The 26,230-nt window shown below is 40.2% G+C and overlaps 1 protein-coding gene across 1 annotated transcript in view; it reads left to right on the forward strand.

Moving 5' to 3' along the window:
* Positions 1-26,230, forward strand: part of HECW1 (HECT, C2 and WW domain containing E3 ubiquitin protein ligase 1) — a gene marked incomplete at its 5' end in the record, with an annotated part of 255,628 nt that overhangs the window by 39,703 nt on the left and 189,695 nt on the right. Inside the window, one exon of the mRNA XM_011983285.1 lies at positions 7,636-7,730. Within this exon, the coding sequence (XP_011838675.1) occupies positions 7,636-7,730 (95 nt within the window). The remainder of the gene's footprint in view (positions 1-7,635; positions 7,731-26,230) is intronic.

Consider the following 26,230-nt stretch of genomic DNA (forward strand, 5'->3'; position numbering starts at 1 on the left):
AAAAAAAATTTGTTCTTTGTTTCTATTCTTTATGATCTAAGATAAGTTGTCATCTCCTTAAAATAACTTGTTACATCTATAAGATTTTTTTGTAAGCCTCATGGCAACCAAAATGCAAAAACCTATAATAGATTCACTAAAAATAAAAAGCAAAAAATTAAAACATACTACCAGAGAAAATCACTTAACCACAAAGGAAGACAGGAAACATGGAAAAAAGGAAGAGAGCAGTTAAAAACCAACCAGAGGCCAGGCGCAGTAGCTCACGCCTGAAACCCAGCACTTTGGGGGCCGAGGCAGGCAGATCATGAGGTCAAGAGATCGAGACCATCCTGGGCAACATGGTGAAACCCTGTCTCTACTAAAAATACAAAAATTAGCTGGGCATGGTGGCACGCACCTATAGTCCCAGCTATTCAGGAGGCTGAGGCTGGAGAATCACTTGAACACGGGAGGTGGAGGTTGCAGTGAGCCAAGCTCGTACCACTGCATTCCAGCCTGGCAATGGAGCGAGACTCCATTAAAAAAAAAAAAAAAAAAAAAAACAGAAAACAAGCAACAAAATGGCAGTAGTCAGTCCTTACTTATCAATAATAAAAACAAATATAAATACACTCAATTCTCTAATTAAAAGGGATAGGGTGGCTGAGTTAATAAAGAAACAAGATCCAACTATATGCTGCCTAAAGGAAACCCACTTCAGCTGTAAAGACACAGATAGACTGAAAGTATAGAGGTGGAAAAAGATATTCCATGGAACTAGAAACCATAATGGGCAGGAGTAGCTATGCTTACATCAGATAAAATAGACTAAAAATCAAAGACTGCAAAAAGAGATAAAGTAGGTCACTATATAATGATAAAGGGGTCAATGCAGCAAGAGACTATGAAAATTATAAATATTTATGCACCAAACACCAGAGCTCCCAAATATGTAAAACAAACATTAATAGATCTAAAATGAGAGATAGACTACAATATGATCATAATAGGGGACTTCAATACCCCACTCTCCATAATGCCTCTATCATTCCAACAAGGAAATGTTGTAAGTAAACTACACACTGACCACATGGCCTAACTGACATCTGTAGAACATTTCATTCAACTGCTGCAGAAGATACATTTTTTTTTTTATCAGCACATGGAACATTCTTCAGAATAGACCGTATATTAAGCCACAAAATAAGTGTCAACAAACTCAAAAAAGTAGAAATCATATCAGGTATCTTCTCTGATCACAAAAGGAATACAACAAAATCAATAACAAGAGGAACTTCAGAAACTACACAAACACATGGAAATTAAACTACATGCTCCTGAACAACTAATGGAGAAATTAAGAAAGAAGTTTTAAAATTTTTTGAAACAAATCAAATAGAAATACAGCAAACCAAAATGTATGAGATACAGTAAAAAGCATTACTAAGAGGGAAGTTTATAGCAATAAACACCTATATCAAAAAAGTAGAAAGACTTTAAGTAAATAGCCTAATGAGGTACCTCAAGGAACGAGAAAAGCAAGACAACCCAAACCCAAAATAAGCAGAAAAAAGAACTAAAAAAGAGCAGGGCAGAAATAAATTAAATTGATACTTCAAAAATACAAAAGATCAACAAAATGAAGACTCAGTTTTTTTGAAAGGATATACAAAGCTAGAATAGCTAAGAAAAAAAGAGAGGAGACTCAAATAAATCATACAAGAAAAAAAAAAGGAAACATAACAACTGAGACCTCAGAAATACAAAAGATCATTAGCAACTATTACGGACAACCATACACCAACAAATTGGAAAACCTAGAAAAAACGGATAAATTCCCAAGTACATACATCCTACCAAGAGTGAACCATGAAGAAATAAAAAACGGCAACAAACCAATAATGAATAATAAGACTGAAGCCATAATAAAAAGTCTCCCTTCAGAGAAAACTTCAGGACCTGATGACTTCATTGCTGGATTCTACCAAATATTTAAAGAAGAATGAACACCAATTCTGCTTCAACTCTTCAAAAAAATCGAAGAGGAAGGAATTCTTCCAAACTCATTCTACAAGGCCAACATTATCCTGGTACCAAAGCCAGACAAGGGCACAAAAAAAAAAAAAAGGAAACTACAGGCCAGTATCACTGATTAACATAGATACAAAAGTCCTCAACAAAACACTAGCAAACCTAATTCAACAACACATTAAAAAGAGTATTCACCACGATCAAGTGGGATGCATCACAGGGATGCAAGGATGATTCATCATATACAAATCAATAAATGTCATACATCACGTTAACCCAGAATCAAGAACAAAACCATATGATCATTTCAATAAATGCTGAAAAAGCATTTGACAAAATTCACATCCTTTTATGATAAAAACCCTCAACAAACTGGGTATAGAAGGAACATACCTCAAAATAATGAAGACCATGTGTGACAAACCCATAACTAACATAGCACTGAATGGAGAAAAAAATGAAAGCCTTTCTTCTAAGATCTGGAACAAGACAAAGATACACACTTTCACCATTTTTATTCAATATAGTACTAGAAGTTCTGGCCAGAGCAATTAGTCAAGAGAAAGAAATAAAGGGCATCCAAATTGGAAAGGAAGAAGGTAAAGTAGACTTGTTCAAATACGACATGATTTTATATTAAAAAAAAAAAAAAGATTCCACCAACAATTGTTAGAACTGATAAGCAAATTTAGCAAAGGTGCAGGATACAAAATAAACATACAAAAGTCATGTATATATGCCAACAGCAAACAATCTGAAAAAAGAAATCAAGAAAGCAATCCCATTTACAATAGCCACAAAGAATGTAAAATACCTAGGCATCAATTTAATGAGCAATGGAAAACTGTAAAACACTGTTGAAAGACACTGAAGTAAACATTTAAAAATAGAAAGATATTCCATGCTTATGTATTGAAAGAATTACTATGACTAAAATGACAGTTCTACCCAAAGCAATTTACAGACTCAATGCAATTACTACCAAAATATCAATGACATTCTTCACAGAAATAGAAAAACTAATCCTAAAATGTATATGGATCCACAAAAGACCCTGGATAGCCAAAGCAATTCTGAGCTAAAAAGAACAAAAGTGGAGGCATCATACTACTTGACTTCAAAATATGCTACAAAACTGTAGTAACCAAATCAGCATGGTAGTGGCAAAAAACAGACACATAGACCAATGGAACATATAATAATAGAGGACCCAGATATAAATCCAGGCATTTGCAGCCAACTCATTTTCAACAAAGGTGCCAAGAACATACAATGGGGAAAGATTAGTCTCTTCAATAAATAATGCTGGGAAAACTGGAAATCCATATGCAGAAGAATGAAACTAGACCCCTATTGCTCATCATACACAGAATTTACAACAAAATGGATTAAAGGCCTAAATCTAAGACCTAAAACTGAAACTACTAGAAGAAAATATTGGGGAAACTCTCCAGGACATTGGTCCGGGCAAAGATTTCTTTGTGTTAGACCTAAAAATCACAGGCAACCAAAGCAACGGTTGACAGATAGGATTATATCAAGCTGAAAGTCTCCTGCACTGCAAAGGAAACAATCAACAAAGTGAAGAGACAAGCCAAAGAATGGGAGAAAATATTTGCAAACTATCTGTCTGATAAGGAATTAATAACCAAAATTACAAGAAGCTTGAACAACTCAAGAGCAAAAAACAACCTGATTTTTAAGTGGACAAAAGATGTGAATAGACATTTCTTAAAAGAAGACAGACAAATGGCCAACAGGTGTATGAAAAAAATGCTCAACATCAGTAATCATCAGAGAAATGCAAATCAAAACCACAATGAGTTATCATTCACCCCAATTAAAACAAGACAGGTAGTAACAAATACCAGTGAGAACACAGAGAAAGGGGAACCCTCGTACACTGCTGGTGGGAATGTAAATTAGTACAGCCACTGTAAAAATCTGACAGATTCCTCAAAAAACTAAAAAAAGAACCACCATATGACCCAACAATTCCATTACAGGGTATATAGCCAAAAGAAAGGAAGTCAATATATCGAAGAGATATCTGCACTCCCATGTTTATTGCAGTACTGTTCACAACAGCCAAAATATGGAGTCAACCTAAGTGCCCATTAATAGATGAGTGGATAAAGAAAATGTGGTATGTAATATTATTCAGCCATAAAAAGAATGAAATTCTGTCATTTGCAGTAACACGGATGGAACTGGAGGTCATTATGTTGAGTGAAATAAGCCAAGCACAGAAAGATAAATATTGCATGTTTTCATTCATATGTGGGAGCTAAAAAAGTGGATCTCATGGAGATTGAGAGTAGATTGGTGGTTACCAGAGACCAAGAAAGGTAGAAGGGAGAAGAGGATGAATAGAGATTGATTAATGGGTACAAATATACAGTTTGATAGAAAAAATAAAATCTAGTGTTTGATAGATCAGTAGAGTGACTATAATTTATAATAATTATCATATGTTTCAAAATGGCTAGAAGAGAATAATTCAAATGTCTCTAGCACAAAAAAGACAAATAATTAAGATGATGTACATCCCGATTACATTGATTTGATCTCTACAAATTATATGAATGTATTCAATCATCACATGTATCCTGAAAATATGTATATCTATTATGTATCAAAAAAAAACTAAAAATGGAAGAAACAAAGAAGAGTACAGAGTTTGAAGGGTTCCATGAATTATTGGCTCAAAATATGCACTGATCTGCTCATCTAGCAATAGGGTTCAATGCAGGATTGTATATCATTTCCCTGACCTTTTTGCTCAAAGGCATTGAAATAATTTTTTATTTAAATTGAAATCTAGTACTGCCCGTTTGGGATCCCTGGTACCTAAAAGTCCCTTCCACCCAACTGAGCTGAAGGTGAGGCCATTTGGCCCCTCCATGCTGATCCCACCGGCACCTACAAGCAGAGTAACTCATGGACTAGGCAACACCAACTCATTGTGATTAACTAGATGGATGGCTCACTGCTTTATTCGGAGTCCTTCCCTGATCCCTGACTTACAGGAAACTTGCCTCTCAGGCCAACAAAGTGTTGGATCCAGGTGTGTAGACCTAACATGGGGACAACGTTGAGGTGTCTTGGAGAATAAGTACAGAACTGGGTTATAAGATTGTCCACCAAGAGCTTGAAAAGACAATCTACAGACATGTGAAAGAACTGTAGAGAAAATAACTCAGGAAGGAAACTCAAAGTATAGGCATATCTGAAGTAAGAACACGTCCACTAACAAAGGGACTGATAAGCATCCAGGCATCACCCAGGCAGTGGAAAATCTGAACAACTGCAATTCAATTCAATGACTTCAAAAAAAATTTAAATAGCCAATTAAAACTTGATGGAAAAGTTTAATCCTACTAATAATCAAATAAATGAAATAAAAATAATAATCGGATTCTATTTTAAGCCTATTTTTAAGTGATGATATTCAGTGCTAACATGGGTTCTATGAGATGGTCAGACTCACATTTCCTGATAGAAATACTAAGTATTATTTGGAAAGCAATTTGGCCACAGGAAGGGAGGATCCCTAAAATATTCTTGTGTTTGTTTGTTTGTTTGTTTGTTTGTTTGTTTGAGACTGAGTCTTGCTCTGTTGTCCAGGCTGGAGTGCAATGGTGTGATCTTGGCTCACTGCAACCTCCACCTCCTGGGCTCCAGCAATTCTCCTGCTTCAGCCTCCTGAGTAGCTGGAATTGCAGGAGTGCACCACCACGCCCAGCTAATTTTTGTATTTTTAGTAGAGATGAGGTTTCACCATGTTGGCCAGGCTGGTCTCAAACTCCTGACCACAAATGATCCACCCACTTCGGCCTCCCAAAGTGTTGGGATTACAGGCATGAGCCACCGCACCCGGCCCATATCTTTTAACCTAAGGAAGACTACTGCTATATTCATATCTATAGCACTGAGGAAACCTTTACATATCAGTTAGGCTTAGGTTTAGCTACATATAACAGAAATCCTAATGGTATATGCATAGGTGTTATCTGCCAGGGAGGCTGCAAAATATAGTACTTTAGCTGGACATTATCACTCAAAATAAAATTGAGATTCTGTTATTAAGGAGGAAAGGTAGAATGGATGTCAGGTAGGTATCTAGCGATTTTTGCTCCATTGTCCTAGGGAGAAAATTTGAACTTAAAAAATAATTTGTAAAAAGGAATTGGTTTTCAGAGAAAAGCCTGAATTTCCAAATATAGGAAATATTTGCAATGTGTAAATCTATTCAGTTGTTCTACATAATAAGTAATGTTATTTGAGGAGTTTTTAATGATAGTTGGCCATGCTTATTTCATAATGTCAATTTTTTTAAAAAGCAAAATGGATTATTCTATAGTTTATACTCTCAATTATGCAAAAATCTCAGAAGATTGTTATTTCATTTATACTTATCTTCATTTTTCATATTTTCCATTCTGAGCACATTTTAAATGCATGCTAAAAAATTGTAGACATTATTTTTAATATGATACTTGATGGCAAATTTTCATATTTGAGAGAAAAGATCTCAAATTGGAGATTTCTCGTATTGTTTCAAACAAAATATAAGGGGCCAAGACAGAGCCTGGTAATTTTTTTTAATTTTAAGAAAACAAATCCTATAAACAGTGAATTGGGGAAAGCAAGTCACCTTCAAATGAACTAAACTCATGTTGGCTACAGATCTTATCCTCTACAGAACCAAATGCCAGAAGGAAAAGGACTCATGTTATTGTCATTTAGTCATCACATCATCACAATCACTGACACTTACTGAGCACTTAATTGAATCTAAGCACTTTTATTTGCTTAACCAACATCTTATAAAGTCCTCTTTTATCAGGGGGTACAGGGATTTATCCATTGTCTCACAGATTATAAATAACGGAGCTGAAATTCAAACCCAGTGTGATCCCCCTAAACTCTTTGTATTCTGCTAAACATCTATAGAACTTTTTTTTTTTTTGAAATGGTGTCTCACCCTGTTACCCAGGCTGGAGTCCACTGATGTGATTATAACTCTCTGTAGCCTTAAACTCCTGGGCTCAAGCGATCCTCCTGCCTCAGCCTCCCAAGAAGCTGGGAACTACAGATGCGTGCTACCACTGCCAGCTACATCTATAGAACTTTGAAGGAAAACAAATTGTGATGCATTATCATCGATGGGTATAGGAGTTTAGAAAATATGCCTCCCTCCCATGTACTTCAATAACTTCTCAAAGTATTTCTGCAAATTACCAAGATATTAATCACAATGAATTGAATAATAGGACATTACAGAAGGAACAGACAGGTGGTAGGCTGTCTCAGAACATCTTAGAACTAAGGGTTTAAAATCAATGACCTCTAATGGGGTCGGATGGATCCTGAGAAGTCCAAATAATGGACTTAACTTGGATACAAAATGTTAAGGCCAAAACAATTTTTCATGTCACAGTTTTAGGAAGAAGTCAGACCTGTCCTTGAGGCCACATGAGGAGCATCATTGTCGAGTGTGGCCTGGCTTGCTCGTGGAGGGAATTAGGTTGCAGTTCTTAGAGATGTCCTCTGTGGCCATAGCTGCCTCTCCCTGGGTTATACCCTACTTCTCAGTCTCGTTTTTTGTTTGTCTTTCAGCTGAAACTAAGATCTGCTTCAAATACTACCATGGAGTGAGTGGGGCCCTGCGAGCAACCACCCCCAGTGTCACAGTCAAAAACTCGGCAGCTCCTGTAAGTCTCATTTCGCCGTCTGCGGTTACACCTAACTCTGGTCTTTCTTCACTTGCCTATCTTGTTCGTGTGTGTGTGTGTGTGTGTGTGTGTGTACATGTACATACACACATATGGAGATATACTGATAGATTGATTATGAATAAATGGAGAGACACCTCAAAATAGTCAAGAGGAATGAGATCCATAGTCGACCTTATTAAAGCTCATGCTACACTTGTGTGTTAGGGAGGAGCCAAGCTTCTGTATTTTCCTTAGATGGCCAAACGTTTCTAACAGAGACATGTGCAATCACAGCGAAGAAGCCTTTTCTTTGGATCGCATTTTTTAACTGTTTAGTTTTAAATATTGATATTTTCTTATGTTTTTATTTCTTTTAGGCTTGTAAATAAATTAATGAAGTGGGATTTATTGCCTCAGGTTGATTTTAGTCATAGAATTATAACGTGATAGGCCCGGAAAGACCAGAATCTCTCACCCTTCTCTGTGTATAAATGAGGACAGTGGCCAAGGAGCCTAAATAATCTATCTCAGGTCACAGAACTCATTGCAGATCCAGGATTTAAGTCACATCTTTTGTTCCCTGCTGTGTGACTTTGCTCAGGCCTGTGGTAATAGAGGCCATTTTCCTAAGTTATAATCCAGTTTTTATCCTTGTAATGCTTCTCACTTAGTTCTTAATACATCTGATTAGGCTGAAATGCATTGAGAAATGGCATTCCTTTTCCTTTTCCTTTTCACATATATTTAAAATGACCAACTGGGGAGGCTGGACAGAAACCAGTGGGGGACTTTGTCATGCTAGTGGAAGTAAAACAGACTCTTTTTTTTTTAACATTTAAAAAAAAACAGGCCAGGCCCAGTGGCTCACGCCTGTAATCCCAACACTTTGGGAGGCCCCAGGCAGGCAGATCACTTGAGGTCAGGAGTTTAAGACCAGCCTGGCCAACATGGTGAAACCCTGTCTCTTATTAAAAATACAAAATTAGCCAGGCATGGTAGCGAGTGCCTACAATCCCAGCTACTTGGGAAGCTAAGGCAGAAGAATCACTTGAACCCGGGTGCAGTGAGCAGAGATCGCGCCACTGCACTCCAGCCTGGGCAACAAGAGCAAAACTCTGTTTCAAAAAAAAAAAAGAGAGAGAGAGAAAGAGAAAGTATTTGACATCAAATATGAATGATTCAGAAAGGACTTTGACTCCAAAAAATATTCCACTTTGCTGCTTTGCAAATCAGTTCTACAGCATCCTGAACTTGAGCTGATTGAGGCCTTGGTAGAAAGCAGTAAGGTAAGCACGCCCAAGACCCAAAGCCTGGCTGGACACTGAACTGGGTTTACCGTCCGGGAACTCAGTGGGAGGTGCAGTGGGAAGAGAGGGAGAGGCACATGTGCTTTTGACGGCTTTGCTGTTTTTCCCTCACTGGCCATGCAGATTGGAACATGATTCCTGTCTGTCTGGGACAGCAGTTAAGTGTGAGAATCTAGGGAGGTGTCCTCAGAGTGCCAGAACCTCTCTTCCAGGCCCGTTTGTTTGGGCATCCCTCAAAAGAGGGTACCCCCTAAAACCAGACAGATCCTGATACCTGTTAGCCAATCATTGAGGCTGGAGGGACAACTAAGTCAAGGTAGCTTAGGGACAGCTACATTGAGGCAGAAAAGAAAAGGTGAACCAGAAGCTAGGGAGACAGAGCAGGAAGGCATTGAACACACAACAGGCAGAGAAGGAAGGAGGCAGGAAGTGGAGTGAAGCCAATTAGGGAAAACCCTTCCACTGCAGGCCTGGCCTCTTGCCACTGCACAGCAGGTCACTGAATGAGGCAGACACAAGGATCCCTCAGCAGGGATTGGCCGTGCCCACTGACGGGACTGGCCTGTTGGCTCAAGGCTCGAAGGGGAGAGGAGCTCCTCACCTTCTTCTGCTCTGGAATGATACTCTGGGTGTGTTGGCCAGCCCTGGAATTCAGACAAATTCTTACCTGAAGCACTTTTTCTTATTTAAATAAAGCTCCCTAGAGCATTTGACTTCTCCGAACTCAGCCTGCTGGAGACTCCAGATGTTCACCTGCTGCTCGGACCAGTGCAAAGTGTGACATACATCATCACAGTGTTGTGCAATGTAGGCTTAAAATTAAGCAAGAGGCCAACTGCCCAGAAAATGGCCTCTAAAGTATGATGTACAGCCCCTTAGGGCAGGATAAATTGTCAACAAGCATATGCTCCCCAAGGGCTGCCATCACCTGAAACAAAGGCTTGTACCTCAGAAGAGGAAATGAGATGCTTCCATCACACTGTTGACATAAGGTTCAGCAGGTGCCTGATTGCTACTCCCCTGACCTCACCTTTGTCATTCCACGTGAGCTGCTGCTGCTCATACTTCAAACTCTGGCATCTTGAAATATTTTGACATATTGCTGTCATCCTGATTTTTATCTCCTTAATGATTTTCTCACACAAATCAGTAGACACTTGGGTTGACACTTGAATGTACATCCTGCAGACAACTTTTATTCCCCAAGCATGTGAGAGCTCGATCGCATAGCCCCTGTGCCACCAGGGACAAAGAGAGAAATCCTGGGCTCCCGTTGTCATGGTGAAAATGAGTCCCTGGAGTCCCGGGGCAGAAGGCAGCACACACTATCCCACAAAACTGTATTTTCATGGGCAGTTAGGTTTCATAGGAGCCACACTAGGAGGAGTCCCCTTTGTTTGATAGCATGACACACTTCTCAAAGCTGTTTCTCACACATTACTCTAGTCGATGCCCAGCACGTCTGTGGAGAGAGGCAGGAACTATCATTCTGGTTAAGTGATCATTTGGCTCTATGGTGATGGAGCAGAACCACATTTTACTTACACTTTTTGCAACCCAGCTCAGTTTGGGTATAATCTAGCAACCTTCCGGGTTAAATAAGCCTTTGCAGTCTGGTCTGAGGACTTGAACACACTGTTTCTAAGGGGAAATGCTGTGACGTTTCCCTAAATCAATTTGTTAATAAACTTGGAGTGTCAACTTCTAGGTTGAGGATTGCTGCTGCTGCATTCATCCCTTATGAAGAGTCACTGTGTATTACCATTATATCACATCCCAAAAGTCACTGAGTTGGTTTGTGACAATACACTAAACCTACCATTCTTTGAAAAGGAGGAACAAGCTGTCACATGCTCCTTTGGTGTTTTAAAGCACTCAGAAAGTGCTTTAACTTTCTGAGCATTGTATGGTCTCACGATGCATCAGTTCTTTTTCTCATTGTCTTGTTCCCTCTCATCTTTGTCTTTGTCCCATGGGCAACTGTTGAGGTCCTTGTTTAAAAAGAGGTTGTCTTCTGCTCTTGTCTTGCTGGGGCTCTCATTTATTGTATATCAGAAACTATGATGGATGTGCTTATAGAGGTAGATGAAATATAAGCCCTGTCACTGAGAACTCACAGTTACTCCATTATAAATTATAATATTGTGTAAAGTCTCCAGTACTGGAGCGTGCTGTGCTGGTGTGTAGAGAAACCCGTGACCAGGCACCTGCAGCAGCTGTGCTGGCTGCGGGAGGAGGGGGCGTGGCCTGAGGCAGGCACCATGAGAGGGCCTTGGCCATGCCTTGAAGACAGACAGGCAAGGCCAGCAGAAGGGATGACCTGTACAAAGGCATGGGGTGAGAATTGGCTCAGGCCTGACAGGGAAGGAACCTAGTTGTCTTAGGTTTGAAGAACATGGGACTTATTGTCCCTATGTATCCTCCTGTTTTTCATACTTTTTGTGTCTTATTGGGAGCACCTATGATATTTCATATCTTTCTTTTATTTTCTGTAGAAAATCACTGTCAAAGGCAAGCTCTTCCTCTCTTTATTCTGGCCCTTGCTAACTCCCCCTTGTGCATTACCATTACAGTCTTCTTAAATAAGCCCCATGATATATTTTTCTTTCTCTGATTATACATCAAAAAACAGAAACCAGCCCATCCCTACAGTTTGCCAAAAACAGGGTGGGTAAACTCCTCAGCCCAACACACAGTCCACTGAAAATAACCGGGCTGCTCTGCCGGGTCTGGACCTGACAGTGAGTTTTCACATCCTCCTCTTCCCACTCTCGGGCACCCAGCCGGCGTCATCTGTAGGGGCTGCTGGAGGGAGTGGGGGCCCTCCCTTTGCCTGCTGGTTCTCTTACAGTGCCAGAGACTCTGATGCAGTCTGAAGCTGTTGGTGTGAGCCAGCTAAGTGAGAGTCCCGAGCATACTGCTCCCACACCTGGTTTATGAGACCGTCCCTGCACAGCGTTCACCTGGCGGTACAGTGGGCCTCCTCCCCACCCATGCTGAGGCCTGGGACTGCAGCCTCCAGATACAGAAAATAGGTAGCTGAGGAATGACTCTGGCAGAGTCCAAGCAATCGGGAAAGGCTACCAGCATGCAGGGCAGGCTGAGGACATGCAGGGCAGTGTAGAGGACCCCGTGCGGGACCATCTACTCTGGAGTAGAGACTTCTCTCAGTTTAGAGGCTAGGTCATGTATAGTCGAAGATGTATTTTTTATTTTGTCTTTATCAGCATTAAAATATGTGGAAACCCCATCAGGATTATGTTACACTGGATTATTCTTATTCTCACCTCAGATTGCTATTGTTTATTTATTTACTTCATACTTTTTAATCTTCTGATTCTTTCAATGAGAAGTTGGAAGGAAACATAGGGAAGTCCTCTCCTTCTTCCTCCATATTAATCTAGTGCATCTGCAACCAAGCTTTTGATAATAACTGAACAGCATAACATTCAAAGTAAAGTTCTTTGCCAGAGAACAAAGAACAGCTGGGTGCAGTGGCTCACGCCTGTAATCCTAGCACTTTGGGAGGCCAAGGTGAGTGTATCACATACGGCCAGGAGTTCAAGATGAGTCTGGCCAACATGACAAAACTCCATCTCTATAAAAAAATAAAAAATAAAATAATATTAGCCAGGCACACGTCTGTGATCCTAGCTACTTGGGAGACTGAGGCACAAGGATCACTTGAACTGTGACGCAGAGGTTGCAGTGAGCCGAGATCACACCGCTGCACTCCAGCCTGGGTGACAGAGCGATACTCCATCTCAAAAAAAAAAAGGAAAAAGAAAAAAGAACAAACTAAACTATCTTTTCACTAGTTCATGTTTACAGATTCATTGACTTTATCAGATCCCCTGAGTAAAGTGCTGACACTATCCTCTAAAAAAAAAAAAAGGCAACTCAACAGGACATTTCCCCACCAATATAGGGTAAATTAGCACTCTAAAATAGGGACAAGATTTTCCTCCACATCAGTCTGAGTCTCCTGCAGTGGACAAATAATTGATGAATACCCTCCCTTCCCCAAAGTCTAGGTTATTACCTTTGGCTATAGTAGTATTTTTCTTGGGGATTTTAAAAGTAGATATTTCAAAAAATATTTCAAATCATAATAAAGCAAGTAAGGACCAGCTGCTATGGGTTATAAAATGTCCTGGAAAATACTTCAACCACGTTAGTAGCAAAGGGAATCCACAGGTTGCCGACTGATGGGACCAGCTACCCAGAATTGTTAGACACAAGTCAATTAATTTGGAAGACACCTCAGCTTTATAATAAATGATCTTGAGCCCTTGTGATCTAAAACCCTCTAGTAAATGTCTGGGCAGCATTGATCCTTTGCATGTAAATAAATCATGTATGTAATTCCAGCTCAAGCACTCAAGATTACATTTATTGTGTTTTATCTGTATCATTTGATCTATAGCTCCTACAAATCACAATGCTTTCTTAAATTCTCCTCTAAGAAAAGGCTAACAGACATTTATGAAGGGAATAAATAAAAAATAGAATATTGTACTGTTTAACTTAGAATGACTTTTTCAGGGGTTTTTCTTACAAGATCTTCTGACTACTGTTAACTGTTAAACTTTGTCTCCTTTCTCAAAAATCAAAGGTGGAATAGAAAAGGAGTTTCCAAGGGTGATAGAAGTTGATGGTTAGATATCAACATAATGTATAATTTCTTCTAGCTGAGAATTCACATCACATTTTTTTCTCACTGCTCATCTGGCAAATTGTTTTCTAATGCTCAAAGCCTCTTGCCTCTAATCTTCTTTCCCCAGAACCTGTTTCCACCTCCTCAGCCCTTCTGCTCCCACCTCTCCAGTCCATGCAACACTCTGTCCCTCAACCATGGAGGTCTGCTCAGAACAGTTATTCTGGGCATCTTCATGTAGCCTGTAGCTTCAATTTCATTTATGTACTTAGTAAATATTTGTCAGTAAGCTCCTTGGGGCTAACCATTAGGCATGTAAAACCAAACAAGACAAATACCCATGTTCATCAAGCCACCTGCCTAAGATAGGGGCAAGTGTGTAGCGGGGAGACAGACAAGAAAACAGGCAATGACACAGCACTATTCCACGCCTCTGGACATGGACAATATAGGGTACTTTGTAAGGACCAATTATGGGCAGGCCCAGAACATGATGCAGGGTTTTCCAGGAGTCAACTGAAATATGCACACACAACAGCCATGATTTCTGATCAAGCCTTTATTTCTCGTAAGCAAATTTAACCCAGAATATAGTGGCATGTTATTCATAAATGTGTCTCCTGCAAAAGTCCCTTCAGGTTTTGATCAGACTAAAGCAGCGGGGACATTTGTACGCTTGCTTTTTGGGCAAGGCATCATCATATGGACTTGCCCTTCTAGAACAGAAAGAAAGGGAAGGGATTGGGCATCCTCTCTCTAAATAACTTACCCCGGCCCTGCTCACAATCTCTAACCTCTCAAAGAGGCATCTTGGAAGTTTAGAGTCTATCCTAGCCCAACCTTAAGGAATCTGTGCAGTTTGAGGGGAAGAGGTCCAGACCTCACACTAAAGAGGCATTCTGGGGTCTCCATTCTGGAGATACTGTTTTCTGAAACACCTTTCCCACCAGCCATGGTTCAGCTGCCATAGTGCAGGGGTGGGTGGTTTACATCCTTCCTTTCTGGACTCTAAGAAGCAAAACACCAAATCACATTCTGTGATCCTCAATAGTTGGTTCTAAACCTTCTCTCCAAGTTGCATTTTCTGTAGAAACGACATTAGAAGAAATTTATGGAAAGTGGAAATGGAAATCCTAATGGAAAGTGGAAATCCTTTCTATGTTTGTAAGAGCCACATTCTGAAATTGGGGTCAGGACGTCTATGAAGCACTGGTGTTTCATGGACACATTTGCACATGCTCCTAGAGAATGAATCAAAGGCACTCATCAGATAAACAGGGTTCATGGCTCCAGAAAGATAATGGACTTCTGTCATAGGAAATATCAATGTCACTTTTTGCTGACATAAAGAAAAAATTTAGGGCCAGGCGCAGTGGCTCACACCTGAAATCCCAGCACTTTGGGAGGCCAAGGCAGGCAGATTACCTGAGATCAGGAGTTCGAGACCAGCCTGACCAACATGGAGAAACCCCATCTCTACTAAAAATACAAAATTAGCCGGGTGTGGTGGCATGTGCCTGTAATCCCAGCTAGTCAGGAGGCTGAGGCAGGAGAATTGCTTGAACTTAGGAGGCGGAGGTTGCGGTGAGCCAAGATCGTGCCATTGCACTCCAGCCTGGGCTACAAGAGTGAGTGAAACTCTGTGTCAAAAAAAAATAAAATAAAATAAAGAGACAATTTGACAGTCTTGGTACGGTTAAAAGTCTACCTTTGCCCTTTTGGGAGAGAACACCTTAATCTTTGGCAGCACTATGAAAGCTGGAATGTTCTTACTTACTACCTAGGCATTTACTACGTGACCTAGAAATTGTGAATGAACACATCAAAATAAATATATTCATATGACGAGTCTTGACATGAATATATCCAGTGACCTAGAAAAAAGAGGACATGAAAATTGAATGGAGACGTCTTAAACAAAAGGCTTTTCTCTTCTTTCTCTGCAGCAGGGTCCAAATGTTGACTTCTCAGGGATTAGAGGCAAGGAGCTTAGCACAGAATAGACAAAAGGAAATGTTAACTTTCCCTAAAACAAAACAAAATGGATGAGTTCACAGGTGAGGTCTTTCAAATGATGGAAGGATAGATAAATCTGATACAGCTTAAGCTTTTAAGAGCAAAATGAACTAATTATATCATTAAAGAAAAGACAAGCCATCTGAAAAATGGGCCAGAACCTAAAGTCGGCTTTTAGGGGGGGAAACGCAATGACCAATAAACACACAAAAGATGTTCCATCAAGAGAATGAGAAGACAAATTACAGACTGGAAGAAAATATTTGCAAAATACATATTTGATAAAGGGCTAGCATTCACAACGTACCAAGAACTCATGAAAGTCAACAATGAGAAAGCAAACAAGCCAATTTTTTAAAAGGGGGCGAAAGACCAGGATAGATATCTCACCAAAGATATACGAATGGAAAATTAGCATATGAAAAGATGCCCAACACAAAATTCTGTCAAGGATATGGAGCAACAGGAACTCTTATTCATTGCTGGTGGAAATGCAAAGTGGTACAGCTACTTTGGAAGACAGTTTGCTTGTTTATTACAAAACTAAACATACCCTTACCATATGATTCAGCAATCTCGCTCCTTGGTATTTACCCAAAGGAGTTGAAAACTTATGTCCATACAAACATCTGCACATGTTTACAGCAGCTCTATCCATAATTGTCAAAACTTGGAGGCATCTTGGAAGCAAGATATCCTTCAGCAGGCAAGCAGATAAATTGTGCTACATCCAAACAATGGATTATTATTCCGTACTTAAAAAAAATGAGCTGCCAAGCTATAAAAAGACCTGAAGAAAGCTTAGCTGCATATTACTAAGTGAAAGAAGCCAATCTGAAAGGCTACATAATTTTACAATTCATCTATATGACCTTCCAAACATAAGGAGACAGTAAAAAAGACCAGTGGTTGTGAAGATTTAGTGGGGAGGGAGGAATGTATAGGAGGAGCACAAAGGATTTTTAGGGCAGTGAAACTCTTCTGTATGATACTATGATGGTGGCAACATATTATTACACATTTTTCAAAACCCACAGAATATACAACACGAAGAGTAACCTCTGATGGAAAGTATGCACTTGGGTAATAATGATGTGCCAGGGTAGGTTCATCAAGTGTGACAGACATACCACTCTTGAGTGGAACATTGGTAGTGGGGGAGGCTGTGCATGTGTGGGGACAGGGCATATATGGGAATGCTGTGCTTTCTGCTCAGTTTTACTGTGGACCTAAAACTGCTATAAAATAAACGAAAGGCTATTTTTTAAAATGCTCCAATCAGAAAGCAAAAATTCAAAAGTTTTACGGTACCCAGGGATGATGAGAGAGTGGAAGAAGCACGTGTACAATATTGGGCCCATTTTTTTCAAGGCAGTTTAGCAAAATTTATCGAATTTATCAAAATTTCTCTTGGGTATATTTGCAAAAGCTATTTGGGATATATAGACAAAATTATTCATCACTGCATTGTGGGAACAGCAACCACAGGAAAGTCAGTGTCTCCATTAGGGAGACTGGATAATACACCCCAAGGGCAAGAGCAGCAGGGGAGCAGATAGCGATTACCGGGAAAGGTTCTCAATACATTTTTTGCTGATGGTGGATTTTGTTTTGTTTTCTTTTGAGACAGAGTTTCATTCTTGTTGCCCAGGCTGGAGTGCAATGGCACAATCTTGGCTCACTGCAACCTCCTCCTCCCTGGTTCAAGTGATTCTCCTGCTTCAACCTCCTGAGTAGCTGGGATTACAGGTGACCAGCACCACGACCAGCTAATTTTTTTGCATTTTTAGTAGAGATGGGGTTTCACCATGTTGGTCAGCCTGGTCTCGAACTTCTGACCTCAGGTGATCCACCCATCTTGGCCTCCCAAAGTGCTGGGATTACAGGCGTAAGCCACCGAGCCCGGCCTCAGTATGTTTTATGAAGTGCAAAAGCAAGGCTCAGAGCAGTGCTTTTAATATTACCCCATTGATGTAGTTTTTAATTAATAGTTAGAAAAATTATTTCTAGGAAAGGATAACAAGAAATGAGTAACAGTGACTACCTTTGAGGATTATGTGGAGGTGGCGTGTGCAGGATTTTACTTATCATTCTGTGCCTTTTCTTTTTCATCTGTTTATATTTACTAACAAAGAGTCATGTTCCTTTTTTAAACTTGTTTATGTTTTCTAACAATAGATTTCTTTCCTAAAAAATATCACAGGTATTATCAAAATAGTGGGATTGTGGGTTTTTGTGTTTTCTCTGTTAACTATTTTAACATCTATAATTTTTTTAATTTTTTTTTTACAAGGAAAAAGCTCATTATCTTTTTAAAAATATTCCCTTTTCTCTCTTCTCATGACTGGTCTGGCTTTATCTAGATGCTCTAACTTGTAGTGTCACAATTTAGTCCTTGATGCAAAGGGAAAGAATGTTGGCATGTGCTAATATAAGAGTGCTAAAACAGTTGCCACATCCCTCCTTTTCCAGAGCAGGGATCAGACATCCATCAAGTGATATAGATGCCTGTTTAGTCTACCCATCAACCCCACAGCCATTCCTATGGGAATAATAAACAGAAAAGACAAAACCAATCAATACTGAACCCCATGATTTAATTAAAACCAGAGACGAAGACATTTCAGGCCAGAAATGGAGAGGAATTTCTGATGATTATAATGTTGTTAAGATGCCCGAAACCTGCAGCAGGAAGAGATGGAGGCAAAGCAGACTGAGGGCACTGGGAGTCGCTGCAGGCATCACAGTGAACTCTGCGGTGCTGCCGGTGGACTTCAGTGTCGTTCTGCCTTTTCCTTTTTTTTTTTCTTTTTGAGACAGAATCTCCCTCTGTCGCCCAGGCTGGAGTGCAGTGGCTTGATCTGGGCTCACTGCAACCTCTGCCTCTTGGGTTCAAGTGATTCTCCTACCTGAATTTTGTATTTTAGTCAAGACGGGGTTTCTCTGTTGGCCAGGCTCGTCTCAAACTCCTGATCTCAAGTGATCCTCCTGCCTTGGCCTCCCAAAGTGCTGGGATTACAGGCATAAGCCACCATGCCCGGTTCCTTTCTTCTTCTTTCTTTCTTTTCCCTGTCTCATTCTGAAAAAAGAATCTCGCTTTTTTTTTTTTTTGGTTTTTTTTTTTTAAGCTTATTTTTTTCTTTGCATGTACCTACAAATACAAATTTGAGTAAACTATGCCTTCTAATGGCTGGGCATAGTAGATTTACATGGTTATTTTTGTTGGTTTTTTTTTTAATTTTTAATTGTGGTAAAAATATACATAACAAAATTTACCATCATAACCATTTTTCAGCATATAGAGCTCAGTGACACTGCATGCCTTCACATTATTGTCCAACCATCATCACCATCCATCTCCAGAACTTTTCATCTTCCCAAACTGAAATTCGTCCCCATTAAACACCAACTCCTCATTCCCCCCATCCTCAGAGCCCTTGGCAGCCACCATCCTACTTCCTGTCGCTAGGAATTTGACCACACTAGGCACCTCATGTAGGAGGAATCATACAGTGTTTGCCCTTTTGTTCCTGGCTTATTTCAGTGAACATAATATCTTCAAGGTTCAACCATGTTGCCACGTGTGCCAGAATTTCCTCCCTTTTTAAGTCTGAATAGTATTCCCTACTATGTATATGCTCTATTTTGATTATCCATTCCTCTGTAGGAGGATCCACGGGTTGCTTGATATAGGTATTCCTTGGAGGAAACTCCACTGGTTATTTGGTCAGGAAAATTATTTGTTGTTACATTCTTTGCATTGAAATAAGTTATCACTCATTTCATATAAAAAGTATTCTGCGGTTCAAATAAAAAGAAACACTAAGAAAATTCATAGAGATTGGCTTCTTTTGAAATAAATTCAATGTAAAGAAATTCTAGAAAATTACACCTGTTCTCTACATGATTCAAGAGAACATTATATCTTTGAAACTTCCTAGGAGAGCAATGAATGGTAAGAAGGGCAGTAAGGAGATAATGGGTCCAACCTTTTGACCAACAGTCACAGGTATGTGACTTAGAGACCATGGGAAAAGGAATTACTGAATTAGAAGACAAACTGAAAAAAAATCATCCCCAACCCAGTGGAAACAGAAGATGAAAACAGAACTTTTTAAAACCCAGAAATCTAATTTATGAACAATAGATGTTTCTAAAAAATAACATACAGAAATATAATAACCAATGAAAAAAAGATGAAAACATTTTTATCTAAAAAAAAACCTAATTAAAATGGAAATTCCTCATATTTCAGATAGCTGGAATTGATATAATAAAATATATATGTAGGTTCATAGTGGAAAATTTAGTAGACACATAAATAAGAAAAAACAATAATAATCCAATACACAGTAAGCTTCCAGAACTACATAGTCCTTCTCACCATTCTTTGCTCTAATAAAGTTTTAAAAATAAAATGTTCTCTTGAATCATGTTGAGAACAATCTGAAATTTCCTAAAATTTCCTTCAGTTTCTTACATTGAATTTACTCCAAAAGGAGCCAAGGGGTTTCTGGAGGAAGAATTTTTGAACTGAAGAATGCTATAAACAAACAGAAGAAACTGTTGGACGCCTGGAAAATAGCAAAAGCCAAGAAAATTTGAATGTTCTCTTCACAGCACAAAGATGTGCTTGGTAAGATGTCTATTTAAAGGGAAAAAAAAATTGTTCTCTACCATACCAGTTGTCAGTGATGTGTGACTTTGCCGAATACAGACATTCTCAAGCATGTAAAAACAGAGAAATTGCCCACATGTCAAAGATACGATTTCAGGATTGAGAAAATTGTGGATGGCAGAAACCGGTAGTGAATAAGGAAACTAGTTACTTATAAAGAGATATGCTAAAATGATTGCAAGGATGTATTACTATTTTATTACTTAAACATATATTGTATGGCTTATTATACCAATTAGCTAAATGAAAAATAATAAAGAGGTATTCTGTAACACTTGTTTTTTTAAAAACCTCCAGGCCAAGCACAGTGGCTCACACCAATAATCCCAGCAGTTTGGGAGGCTAAGGTGGGGGCAGATCACTTGAGCCCAGGAGTTCAAGACCAGCCTGGGCAACGTGGCAAAACCCTGTCTCTACAAAAACTACAAAAATTAACCAGGCATGATAGCATGTGCCTGTAATCCCAGTTACTGGAGGGACTATGGCGAGAGGATTGCTTGAGCCCTGGAGGTCAAAGCTGCAGTGAACCATGACCGTGCCACTGTACTCCAGCCTAGGTGACAGATGAGATCCTTCTCAAAAAAAAAAAAAAAAGAAGGAAAAAAAAGCTGTTTAAAAATCAAGACTTGCCATGGTAAAGATAACATTTGAATGAAAAAGACAGTATAATTACTGGTTGAGGTGCATATATAATCATATATATGTATATACACATATATATACACACATGCATATATATACGCACACTATTTTATTTGTTTTTATATAAGCTTGATCATCTCCATATAACCCAATAAACCAAACATACACTCACCTATTACAATACTTAACCATGAAACACTAGAGTTTTTAGAATTAAAATTAGGACCAAAATAAGCGTGTAAGATGTCACCAACTCTAACATTTAAAAAGTAAAATAGTACATGTTCCTTGGGAATACATACAAAGAAAAGAAAAATGTCACCGTAATAATCTCACCACGCAAGGAGCCTCACGAAGCTGCAGAAAGGACGGGCTTTTTTATTATCTCTGACTGCAGAGCCAGCAATTAAAATAAGTGTAGCAAGTCTCCCTGGGATGGGGGTAGCCAGCCAGACTCTCGGCTATGCGGATTCTCCAGGCCATCGGGCACCATGCCCTTTACTCCGTAGGTGCCTGTGAGTTGGCAAAAGTCTAGCTGATTATATCCTGGTTTTTAAATCCTAAATGGCCACTCAAAAAAACTGTTTTTATTAACATTTCACTGAAGGATAAAAAAATTCAAATATAGCTCAGCGCAGTGGCTTACACCTATAATCCCAGCACTTTGGGAGGCCTAGGCAAATGGATCACTTGAGGTCAGGAGTTCTAGATCAGCCTGGCCAACATGGTGAAACCCCATCTCCACCAAAAATATAAAAAATTAGCTGGGCGTGGTGGCAGGCGCGTGTAATCCTAGCTACTCGGGAGGGTGAGGCAGAAGAATCACTTGAACTCAGGAGGTGGAGGTTGCAGTGAGCCAAGATTGTGCCATTGCACTCCAGCCTGAGTGACAGAGCGAGACTCTGTCTCAAAAAAAAAAGACATTTCAAATATAAAAATCTTGATTTCAGATTTGTAACTTTCAGCTCCAGCATTCAATTTAGTGGTCACACTCTGGGGGAAAAAAAAAGACTTTTCTTCAGGTAAAGGTCTTGAGAAAAAGTAAATTCTTACTTCCCAAGGATCTCACAGAGCCAAGTAAAGTTAGTGTGACTTGTAAGCAGGTGAATGAATGTAGCACAGAGGCATTCGGGCAGGTCAGAGATGCCTGGACTGTGCTCTTCCCATCCCTGGCCTCACCCAACACAGTGAGACCCAGGCTAGGGAGGAAGGCAGCCCAGGCCCATCTCCTCCCCATACCAGCTGCATTTTCAAGCCTGTTCTGAAGGCAGAATGTTCTGCTCTCAGTGCTTTTTACCCTTCTTGCTCTATGAGGACAGGGAAGTTCAGGTTGATGAACAAGTGGATTAACTATGATCAACTCATTTCTTTTGCTTCAAAACACACGGTAAGACTAACCCAAGGAGCAAAGCCCTCAAAATGCGCTTACTCAAGAGTTTGTGGTTCACTGTGACCTCACCCTGCCCCCTCACAATAATTAATCTCAGGTGCTAGTAGATCATTAGATCCTACTTCTTTCAACCATCTAAACTAGGTGAAAGTGTCCCTGGATTTAAGGTGCTGTAGCTTAAGACAGGATTGGTGCTTTTAGATCAGGGGTTTTCTCCAGTGGGCTGTTTCCTGAAAGAGTCCAAACAATTAGAATCAAATCCTTGCATATGAATGCACAGAAATAACATTTTGTTTCTCTTTGTGAGTTTTTCCTATGTTACTTACAGCAAAGATGGCAGAAGCCCTTAAGTTAATGAAGTCCCCAGGCATGTTGCCAGGGTGTAAAGGCCCTTATCTGTGCTCTCTGCCAATGGGAAGTCGGAATTATCAAGCAGCCCTTGGATCAAAGGGAAGTCTGATCCTGGGGACTTTCTTATGCCTCCCCCAGAGCTATGGATAATTTCCCTGCCTGCATTCTTCACTGCAACTATCTTTTATGAGAAATGGCTGCTCTGGCAGAACCCAAAGATGACTGCATTTCCAAGGAGGTTAGTAGACCCTCAGCATTGATGCTCAGTTTATGGGTACAATGTAGTTATACATCCAAATCTATACATTTACACATAGTCACTAATATATAGTTGCTGTTTTAAAGAGTTGAGTTTAATTGGAAACTACTTAATTTTATCGGCCAAGTATATAATATGTATATATGTGTGTTACACTTTCAGATGTAAAAAAAAAACTTGCTTGCTTAAAATTGTCAACATTAAATTTCTGTAATCTAGTTATTCTAATCTAATCGTTTTCTTTGTAGACCGTTCATTTCTAGAAATTTCTAAGTCTCTTTAGTTTGCCTTTTATTAAGGACTTAGAGAGCCAATATGAGGTGATTTTGCTCTCCTGTGTGCACAGTGACTACTGGATGAGGAGAGAGGAGAGGACTTGTCAGGAATAGGATTATTCAAGAGCAGGAGAATCTGACTTTTCAGAGACCAGCCTGTAACAAAGAGCTATCTAGAACAATCACATGGTTTCTGAGCGGAGCTCTCTCAGATAACTTGCCTTAGAAAGATTCTGCATTGTCCTCTCAGACGTCTCAAATACACATGGTTAAAACCCTTTGCACTTTCAGCCAGACGCGGCAGCTCCAGCACTTTGGGAGGCCGAGGCAGGTGGATCACTTGAGGTCAGGAGTTCGAGACCAGCCTGGCCAACATAGTGAAACCCCATCTCTACTAAAAACACAAAAAAAGTAGCTGAGTGTGGTGGTGCACACCTGTAATCCCAGCTACTCGGGAGGCTGAGGCACAAGAATAGCTTGAACGCAGGAGGCAGAGGTTGCAGTGAACCGAGATTGTGCCACTACATTCCAGCCTGGGCAACAGAGTGAGACTGTCTCAAAAAACAAACAAAATAAAAAACTCTTTGCACTTTGAACAGGAAAGAAAATAGGGACAACCTACCTTCCAGGCATAGAACGTGGGGTGGTTATTTCTTATGGGGGGGTCGGTGTGCCCTTGCTCACACAAGCACTTTGTTGGACTAATAGGCATAGGAAGTTAAGAGCATGACTGAAATAAAACAAAACCCATCGCTCTCACATGGCAAAACCCCGCCCTCGTTAAACTTAATTCTCCGTCCACTCTTTGCTTGCATCCAGGCAGCATAAGAATGTTCCTTTAATCTTATGACCACAGATCTCAAGCTCCCTTTAAAGCTCACTCCCAGAAGCACTGCGCCTCTGTGTGGAGAGAAGGCTGCTTTACACTTCCATTTTCCTCACACCTAGAGTGCCCTTCCCTCTCTCACCGAGAGTGAAGGCAATCAGAACACACCCAGCCTGCCTGCACACACACTCCTATGCTGTGCCTCCTTCCAGTGACAACTGTCTCAGGCCAGCCTCTCCATTGGCACGTGGGATCCCATCCCATCTTGTCTTTAAGCACCCTTGATCCTGAAAGTAGCTGCTCCTTCTCCTGCGTAGTCCGCTCCATCCCATTACATAATAATTCCGCTCAGAACTCTCTAGTGGCTTTTTCACCATCATTCCTGCTGCTCTGCCCTTGCCTGACACTGCCTCCTTCTTTTCCACCTAATTCCAGCCTCAAGGGTCCTCTTTCTGACCCTTGAATACAGCAAGATGGTTCTTCCCTCAGGGCCCTTGCACTTCAGGGTTCCCTGCTTGGGACAATTACCCCAAATAAATAATTCACTCCCTCCCCACATTTAGATCTTTTTCCCAAATGTCGCCTCCTGGGAGAGGCCCTCCATAACCACCCTATCTAAACTATTCTCCACACAGGTCTTTATTTTCTCCAATCACTATTTTCATTCATGGTGCTCGTGATGTAATTGTGTTTGCCTCCCTCCCAGAGGGCAGCCTCCAGGGGCAGGGATGTACCTGCCTGTCCTCTTCAGGGCTGTTCCTTATCACCCACCAGAGCAGTACCCGACACAGCAGACAGCCCGTAAAACATTTGTATCCAACAAACATGGGTTATTCCCTGGCTCGGCCACTTAGTAACTTGGTGGCCTTGGGCCTCAATTTCTTTTTTGTTGAGACAAGGTCTCATTCTGTAGCCCAGGCTAGAATTCAGTGGTGTTGTCAGGTTCACTGCAACTTTGACCTCCTGTGCTCAAGCAATACCCCTGACTCAGCCTCCTGAGTAGCTAGGACTACAGGCACATGCCACCGCACCTGGCTAATATTTAAAACTTTTTAAAAATTTTTGTAGAGATGAAGTCTTGCCTTGTTGCCCAGGCTGGTCTCTAACTCCTGGGCTCAAGTGATCCTCCTGCCTTGTCCTCCCAAAGTGCTGGGATTACAGGAGTAAGCCACTGTGCCCAGCCTCTTTGAGTTTCTTTTGCTCAACATTACTTTTGTAGGATTAATCCATGTCGTGCTGTAGTTTTTCATTCTTTTGTGTGACTGTACCAGTTTATTCTACTGTTGATGGACATTTGGGTTTAGTATTGCTGCTATGAATATTTTTATACATTTTTTTGTGAATATATGTGATTTTTTCCCCCTAGATGAAGTTTTGCTCTTGTTACCGAGGCTGGGGTGCAATGGTGCTATCTCGGCTCACTGTAACCTCCGCCTCCTGGGTTCAAGCGATTCTCCTGCCTCAGCCTCCGAGTAGCTGGGATTACAGGTGCCCACCACCATGCTCGGGTAATTTTTTGTATTTTTAGTAGAGACGGGGTTTCACCGTGTTGGCCAGCTTTGTCTCAAACTCCTGACCTCAGGTGATCCACCTGCCTCAACCTCCTGAAGTGCTGGGATTACAGGCATGAGCCACCAGGCCTGGCCAATATATGTGACTTTTGTTGGGTGTATAATTAGGGTGAAATTATTAGTTCATGGTTTATGCATATAATTTTTAATAGATTCTGCTAAAGTTTTACAAAGTGGTTTTACAAATTTACACTTCCACCAGCAGTATATGAGAGCTCCAGTTGCTCCACATCCTTGTCAATACTTGATATTGTCTTTTTATTTTTAGTTGTGAAAGGGTGTGTAGTAGTATTGCAGTGTAGTTTTAATTTGTATCTTCCTGATGATTAATGAAGCTGAACATTTTCTCGTGTTAGGGACCCCAGATTTATTGGCCATTGGATTCCTGCTTTTGTGAAGGGTTTGCAAAATCTTTTGTCCTTTCTTCCCACTGGGCTGTTTACTTTTTTCACGTTAATTTGTAGTTCTTTGTATATTCTGGATATAGTTCTTTGTTATGTATCTTCTACCTGTGGATGGCATTTT

Source organism: Mandrillus leucophaeus, unplaced genomic scaffold (assembly GCF_000951045.1).
Source record: "Mandrillus leucophaeus isolate KB7577 unplaced genomic scaffold, Mleu.le_1.0 Scaffold248, whole genome shotgun sequence".
NCBI classification, from domain to species: domain Eukaryota; kingdom Metazoa; phylum Chordata; class Mammalia; order Primates; family Cercopithecidae; genus Mandrillus; species Mandrillus leucophaeus.